The 8,251-nt window shown below is 42.4% G+C and overlaps 1 protein-coding gene across 1 annotated transcript; it reads left to right on the top strand.

The window, feature by feature from the left end:
* The first annotated feature begins 7,530 nt into the window (after positions 1-7,530).
* LOC109428134 (uncharacterized) lies at positions 7,531-8,214 on the top strand. Its single transcript, XM_019703821.3, has 2 exons — positions 7,531-7,572; positions 7,631-8,214. Exons 1-2 carry the CDS (start codon positions 7,531-7,533, stop codon positions 8,117-8,119), a joined length of 531 nt encoding a protein of 176 aa, XP_019559366.3. The 3' UTR covers positions 8,120-8,214.
* Positions 8,215-8,251: the final 37 nt, after the last annotated feature.

Genomic DNA, 8,251 nt, shown 5'->3' with positions numbered 1-8,251 from the left:
GTGTTCATTAAAGTGCTGCTTCCACATTTCGATCACCTCCCGTTGGTCATCAGTCAACAGTCTTTATCGCTATACATTTCGGTTGGCTCGAAACTATTTCGGGATAAGTTGAACTGCTGTGATGATCTCTATGGTCATGATTAAGCAAAAACAACATTATTGAACTTTATTGAACAGAGTTTGATAGCTCAACCTATGACTAACCGTGCTTTGTAGTGTGAAACGTTTTTATGATATAACGTTTAACGCAGATCTAGCTTATATTATTATTCTCTAATATAATCTAATTGTTCAACTGACAACAACGGTGCATATAAATGGAATGTGTACTTCCCTTTATCATGGTATGAGGCACAACAATCGTTCAGCAGTTTCTCGTTGCCGTAACAAATTTCAACCAAAAACACAACTCCGCATAGAATCAAAAGTATCAACCAGATCACAAAAATCGCAAAAATGGAATCCATCCCTATTGGAGTAGGTTCCCTCAAAACGACTTCCTTATAAATGCTATCACCGTATCTGGAACGCCAACAGCTGAGTATACCAAATGCTTGCAAGTCGAGAATCACCGGGTCAAACAATTCCGTCAAGGGCGAATTCTTCGGATAGTATATGCACACTATGTAAGTGGCCACAATATCCGATCCGATCTCGACGTGCACTCGGCCTGCATGCTTCTGGTTAAAATGGGACACCATCGCCGAGGGCAGGACCAGCACTCCATCCAGTTCACCACGACGCTGTTGACGCATCATTTCATCCGTATCTGCCGCTTCGGGTAGCTGCTTTGTGCTGTTGGAAGACGTATTGATTTAATATTACATTCCAAGATGAACTAACCTGACGAACATTTTCAATATTTCCGGAAACGTCGCGAAGAACCTTCGTGTTACATCATACATGTAGTAGTACAGTCCAGCGTTATTGAAGTCTTCTACGGTTTGCACTGACTTTGTCTGAACTCCGGCATGGAGATATTTGAACATGACTCCTTGATATAGTGTTCTGACGAGCAGTCCCGTTACCATCCAACCAATCGCGATGGCCAACGTGGTACTCTTCTTCGGAAGTTTGGGCAATGGTATTCCCAAAATTTCGGTCCACATGTTCAGCAGTGGTGTATCCAGTGGTTCTATCTTGAATATCTTCAGGAAAATAACTTTGTGATCACCAGAAAATAGCTGCGCGAAAATCAATCCAACCGCGAACGCCACAGCTAGGAACTTCCACGTGCCCGTTGTGAACGGTTTGTACAATTTCTCGTAAGACGTAAATAATCTTCCCGGCGGAACGACGAACACAAATGTGCTGGTCGAATGCGATACTCCGGCTTTTAGATAAAAGTTTCGATCTACCGAAACTCCAACACTCCCGAATCCCAAGTCAACAAATTCAGTTTGGATTAGCTGCATCAAGCCTGTGCTGTTGGAAGGCCGGATAAATCCCCATTTTGCTCCATTCTCCGGCAGATAGAACTCGACAGAGAAGTTGTGCAGTTCAGCAACTGTTCGGATTATGTCAACTTCAGTTCCTTTGTAGATGCTCTCGTTCTTCGAATCAGTTTCAATAATAGTGAATGGTTTCAGTGAGTACGTCCCGGCTTTCACTTTACAACCATACATATTCAACAGTCGATTCGGAAAGAAATCATAATCTAAGAACTTCTCAGACAAACTTATATTTGCTAACAGAACAGGATCAACATTGTTGCAACTTTCTTGACGGTATGGAAAGTAAGAATACGCTTCCACTGAACCTTCATCCACAACCACAACGAGAACGTTCAATATCTTTTTAATCCACATTCTTTGGAAAGTCCATTCGATCGTTCTTCTCATTTGAAGTAATCGACGACCATACACTACCATGAAACGTCCCGTAAAATCATACTTTGAAGGGTCTAGGTCAGTGTACAGTTTCATAAATGAACTGTAAGATTCCACAAAGAATACATTATGGTGCGAAGAACTCACAAAAGTTGCCAGAGAATTTTGAAAGTACATTACGGGAATGAGGTTCTTCATTGCAGACAGTGCATCATTTGCCAGATGGCATAATTCACGTTCTTCGTCCAATAAATCGGCTGACATTTGAATAACTATTGTTTTGGTGGGGTCGGTGTAGCTTTTATCCATGATTTGTCCCAAAATGTTTCGTGACGTAGCAGTGTCTGCTGAAACAGTTGGTACATAACCATTCAGAACAAGGTACAGGAAAATTGATTCCAGAAGCATTTTGGTTCTTCGTTAAAAACATACTGTAAAAGTGAAAGCAGCATGGTATACGCTTGCCTGGTGGATAACGTTACAGATAATAATGGCTAGCACCCACGCAAAAAACAATCATCATGTACGAATGCAAATAAAGTGAAATGTGTCGTTCCATTGATGCTCATTTTTGAAATATTATGTTTGAATCAACAAGGTAAGTGCTTGTTGATTCCTTGTCAAATGTTATCGATTATCTCTTTTAGAATACGTACTCATCCATCCCACGAATATAAATGACTATAATTTGATGCCACATTAAAACTGAATGTTTACAAAAACGAGCATTCCAACTTCATACGAATTTCAGGTTCTGCGGCTAAAGATTGGGAGTCTTATTTGTCTAAGGATAGCTATTATTGGCATAGCTAGAGGGGAAGTAGAATTTATATACGATATTGGGTGATGATGGGTATTCTGCCCAAATTCTGCAAAGTGACGTAAGCGACATTGATAGTTTTGGCCCATTTTTTGGTTATTATGCATAAAACTCTTGCTCATCCTCTAAGTTTCTTTCCATAGATGATAGATTACGACTAGATCTTGCATTCTAATACAACAGGCATACCACAGTGTTATTTTTACATCAGATATTACATATAATATACCAACAAATATCGACATTTTGAATGGCGCTTACGTCACTTTGCAGAATTACGGCAGTATTATCGGCGTAGGTTTTTGTCGACCAAATATACTGAAACTTGGATGTATTATTCAGCTTGGTTGGAAAGGATTTGAGGCCAACTCTGAGTTCAACAGCTTCCAAAAATCCTCCCATGACAAAAATACACAATTTAAGTAATCTTTCGAAAAAATATGACCTGAATGTCAAAGGAATTTTAGCAAAAAAAAAACTGGTAAAATCCATGAAATTTGACGAAATTAATTATTAATTTTGTAATAGAAATATCATTGAGCGTTCGGACTTGCATCTATCAAGTTCAACATATTTAAACCACAGAGAACAGACATCCAGGCAAGAACAAATTTCATTCGGAAAGTTGTGTAAGGATTTGTATCTTTACTTGAGTAAGGTTGCAAACCAATACACGTTGACAACACTAACGGCACCAAACACCATATTGCCACAGTCAGTGGTGAATTGAAACATTCCAAGTGGTGAATTAAATTAGTATGGGAAATTAACCGATTGCAGCGCCACGCTATTGCCACTTGTGTTGTCGATATCAAATGGCCGTTAAATTCCTTACACAGTTTCGGAACTGGACTTGGGTGTCTGTTCTCTGTGTTTAAACCACAGAGAACAGACATCCACGCTTGAACAAATTTCTTTCAGAAAGTTGTGTAAGGATTTGAATCCTCACTTGAGTAAGGATGCAAACCAATACACGTTGAAAACACTAGCGCTGCCAAACGCCATATTTTGGTGCGTCGACTAATCTGGTTGTATTCCCAGGCATTTCTTAAACTTGCAAAAGCAGTCCTCGCCTTCTTGATCCGTGCACCTATGTCGATCTTGGTTCCGCCATTTGGCTACCAAGATATTGGAAGCTTTCTACATTCTCCACTGATTGCCCAGCTGGAAGAGTTGACCGTGTTTACATCCAAAGATTTGGTCTTGTTGACGTTGATGGTAAGACCTGCCGCCGAGGAGCGATTGGCAAGATCATCGAACTTGCTTTGCATATCAGAGCGCCGTTGAGCTAGGAGAGCAACGTCATAAGTTAATTTGAAGTCATTTAGGTGCTCCATGATAATGGGCTGCCACGATTTGGTTCATGATTAATCGCACCTACCAGGATCTCGTCGATTACGATGAGGAACAGTAGCGGTGATAGAATACATCCTTGCCTCACTCCAGCAACAACCCGGTTGGGATCGGACAAAACACCGGTCTGCAGTCCTCTGCACGAAAATGCCCTGAACTGCACTTCAATGAGGCCTGATTTGATTTTCTCAGGGACACCTTGGCGCCTGAGGGTTTCCAACATGGTTTCGTGATTCAGACGGTCGAAAGATTTTTTCGTAATCAATGAACAGAAGGTAGAGAGGCTCTTGGGATTCATTTATTTGCTCCAAAATGATACGGAGCGTGGTAATATGGTCCACTCAGGATCGTCCGGCACGGAATCCTGCTTGCTGCCATCGGAGAGTTGTGTCAACCTTCTCCTATATCCGGTTAAGGATCACTTTGCAAATGACATTGAGAACTATACACAGTAACATGATGCCCCGCCAATTATCGCATACAGTCAGATCACCCATTTTGGGTACTTTTACTGAGATGCCTTTCATCCAGTCGGCTGGAAATGTCGCGGTTTCGCATGTGATGCACATTAATTAATGCAGCGGTTGGGCGGATACTACGGAGTCAGCTGTGAGCATCTCAGCTGATTCTATCTCCTGCGCTGATGGAGTTTTGGTGTTGACGCGGATAATTCGTCGAACCCTTGGCGGATCATGCTGAGGTGTTGATGGCGTGGCCGACATATGAAAAAGGTTTTCAAAGTGCTCGAACCAGCGTTTCGTTGGTCAGCCGGTGCGGTCCGTAACTGTCCAGACGTATCTTCCATGGGCATCGTAGCATTCATCTTAGTCCTACTAAGGCGACGTGACATCGTGGAGGAGACGGATGTCGTCAGTGTTTGCAGCTTTATCGCCTTTGTTGGCTAGGGAGTCCGCCTACGTTCTTTTATCCCGTTTACATGAGCGTTTCACTTCCTTCTCGAGAGCCGAATAGTGCTAAGGGGGGGGCGCCTTTGGCTCCTCGTGTTTCTTTTGCTCTATCGCAGCTTTGACATTCCTTCGCTCCAGGAAACAACTGTGATCCACTGCTTTCTTCGGGTGCGTAGTTCACCCAAATTATTCTCACCGGTGGCGATGAAGGCGTTCTTGATGGCGCTCCATTGATCTTTTACGCTTCCACCTTCCGGAATATTCGCAGCACTGTTCTCTAGCTCCTCGACGAAGGACCTTTTCACCGCAGCGTCTTCCAGGAGGTGTGTGTTTAACCGGCGTCCGATTTTCTCCTCCTGTCGATGGATCCTAGCAATGCGGCGGATCTCGCCGATTAAGAGATGATGGTCGGACGCAATGTGGGCGCTACGTTTGTTCTGCACATCAAGAAGGCCCATACTTGACTGATGCAGATGTGATTTTCCGTGACGCCATCAGGGGAAATTCATGTCACTTTGCGCACTGGTCGATGAGGAAAGAGCAATCTCCCAATCACCATGTCATTGTGGTCCCAAAACTCTGCAAGCCGCTCTCCGACTTCGCTCAGTCCTAGGATCTCAAGCTTCATACGACATGCCTAATTGGCTAGTTGTGCCAGCTTACCCTGCTGGCCTAGGGATAATACATTCCAATTTCCAATAAGACACAATCAGTGAAGTACTGTATTTATAGTAATGAGCTACGCTACACTACACTACTAGTACTTCGCCGATCATTTGTTCGTTGCTTCATGCTAAAAGTCGTTACTGTTGAATCAGTTCGTAATCTTTCATTTTCGGTTTCTGTAACGATTTTCGGGCTTCGAGAACAGTAGGTTGTTGGCTTAAGGTCCCCTATCCACCGTGGTGGGGCTTCCTTAGGTATAGCTTCCGGTGAAGCATTTCATACTCAGCTGCTGGATGCCAGAACAGACGTTGTTTGAGCCGCACCACCTTGGTGAAAAGACGCTCGAGACGTACCTCCTCATCCTCAATCTAGCTGAAGTCAGAAGCACAACAGTGCCCAGGCTGCACTATCAGCTACACAACTCTTAGCTGGCGGTCTTTGTCATCGTGGAAGCATGAGATGACGCGTGTTTGGGGGCAGTTGCGATGCAGATCGCGATCGGGTGGCATTGTCGAACTAACAATCCTTTTCCCGATGACCGTAAGGACGTGGTCGGCGCCGTTATTGACTTTAAAATATTGAACTCATTCATTCATTGGATCTCTGTGCAACTTCGATTGTTCTGGTCAATCAAGGAATAGCATCTACGATGTATACGGTTATCTTTGCATTGCTTTGCTTGACTCGTGGAAACATGAGGTAGGAACTTGTGAGGACCAGAGCTATGTTGGACGCTCTTCTTATCGACTCACCATTTTACAGTCCAAAATCCTATGGTTAATTTATAGCCGTGTACCTGTGTAAGCCATGATTTTCTGCTTAACGAAATGTTTCATGAAACATTGGGTGTAACTGTTAATGACATGTGCTAGATATGGACCTCAACTGGAATCGCCCACATGCATGTAATTTCTGTTCAGTGCGATTTCCCTTACCTTCTTGGTCATGAAATTTTGCACAGCATGCTCCATTTGATGTGACGTTTCTTCTCAGCTCCGAGATATGCCAAAAAATTTCTTACGATCTACGTATACACTACTCAATATAGAATATTCTCTCACTAAATATATGTCGCGTTTAGTTCACCACTGAACTATCGCACAAGTTTTCACGAGTGTGAAAACGTGAATAAAAGTGCGCGATTGTATCAAATCAACTCAGTGTCTTTAGAGCACTTATTCACTTATTTGCATAGTTCAAAGAAATAGTGTGCCAATGCCAAAGACATCGACTTGGTTTGATGTAATCGCGCACTTTTATTTACGTTTTCGCACTTATGAAAACTAAGTGCGCAGTCCAGTGGTGAACTGCATGCGCTATAAATTTAAGATCGCATTAAACATAAAACGAGAAACTTTCACGTTTGAGCCAAAAATATTGGAATTAAGAGTTTGCCCAAATCGTGGCGTTTAACATGTTTTATCGATTTTTGATAAAAAAAAAAACAATACATATGGATACCGTAAAACGGGGTATCATTGATCAGCGGGGTAACATTGATCGGCTTAACCCACCTCGTGAAATGTTCAAACTAACTATTTTTATTGCATCAGTTTTTCCTAACAAATAGATTTGCGTAATCTGTTACTGTTGCGTTATCAAAGTTACCCGCATTATCAAAGATACCCCGTTTTACGGTACATTGAAACCGTTTTTTATACGAGTAGTGGACCTTTTCAGTAAGGGTCACTACTAGTAATAATGTTTTTAAGTTAGTTCAGAAGAAAACATCTTACATATCAGATAATTTAGCCATTTCAATACTATCGGAAACTTTGAAGTGCTTGCTGTTGTCATACATCATTCAAGAATATGAAGGACAAAACTGTTATTCCAGACTATTTCCCTATACATTTGCATGAATGTTAATGTGAAATAAATTAGCCTAAAATATGAACCCAACTCAGTTGGATGCTTAAATTCGAATTAGTTCAAAACTTGTACTCTGAAGAGAATGTTGTTCGGAAGCACAGTGTTGAGCTTAACCCTTCTAGTGGTAAGATCATAATTTCCTAGATCTGGTCGTTGCATAAGTAACGTTTTATCTGTTTCAGGGTTACGTAGCCGCACAGTATGACTACGCGGAAGAAACAACAGCTGCCCCAAATTATCCGGACTACGGAGACTATCAAACTGCCGCTCCAGCCCCAGATTACGGAGCTTACCCTGACTATGGGAGCACCACCACACCTACTGTTGGAGGCATCGATCCCGGGCTATATCCCAACTACGACAATTATGACGTGATCACGCAGCCGCCGGTGATTCGCAATCCCACAACCACTGGTCCTTGTAACCGTTTCCCAAACACTATTGTCAACTGGTACCTCATCCGGAGGCCTTCCTCTGTGATAACTGCCCGAAGGATTACTCCGATGAGGCGTCACCAGATGTACAACGCGTACCGGTATCCTTGGAATCGAGTCTACGGAGCTGCTCAGTATCACGTCCGGGCTCATGTTGCGCCACGCAGGCAACGAATCACGAACTACAGAACGTACCGAAGAGGAGCTGTTGCCAAGGTCATGCGGTATTATTGGTAACGGAACTGATCAAGGCAATTTCAAAACATAATAGTTAAAATAATGTATCTCTAATAGAATTACTTTGAAAGATTTAATAAAATACCATCATTTATTCCTAACTTCAAAGTTATTTATTATGATATTAAAATA

Source organism: Aedes albopictus, chromosome 3 (genome assembly GCF_035046485.1).
Source record: "Aedes albopictus strain Foshan chromosome 3, AalbF5, whole genome shotgun sequence".
NCBI classification, from domain to species: domain Eukaryota; kingdom Metazoa; phylum Arthropoda; class Insecta; order Diptera; family Culicidae; genus Aedes; species Aedes albopictus.
This window is presented reverse-complemented; position numbering and strand designations above follow the sequence as displayed.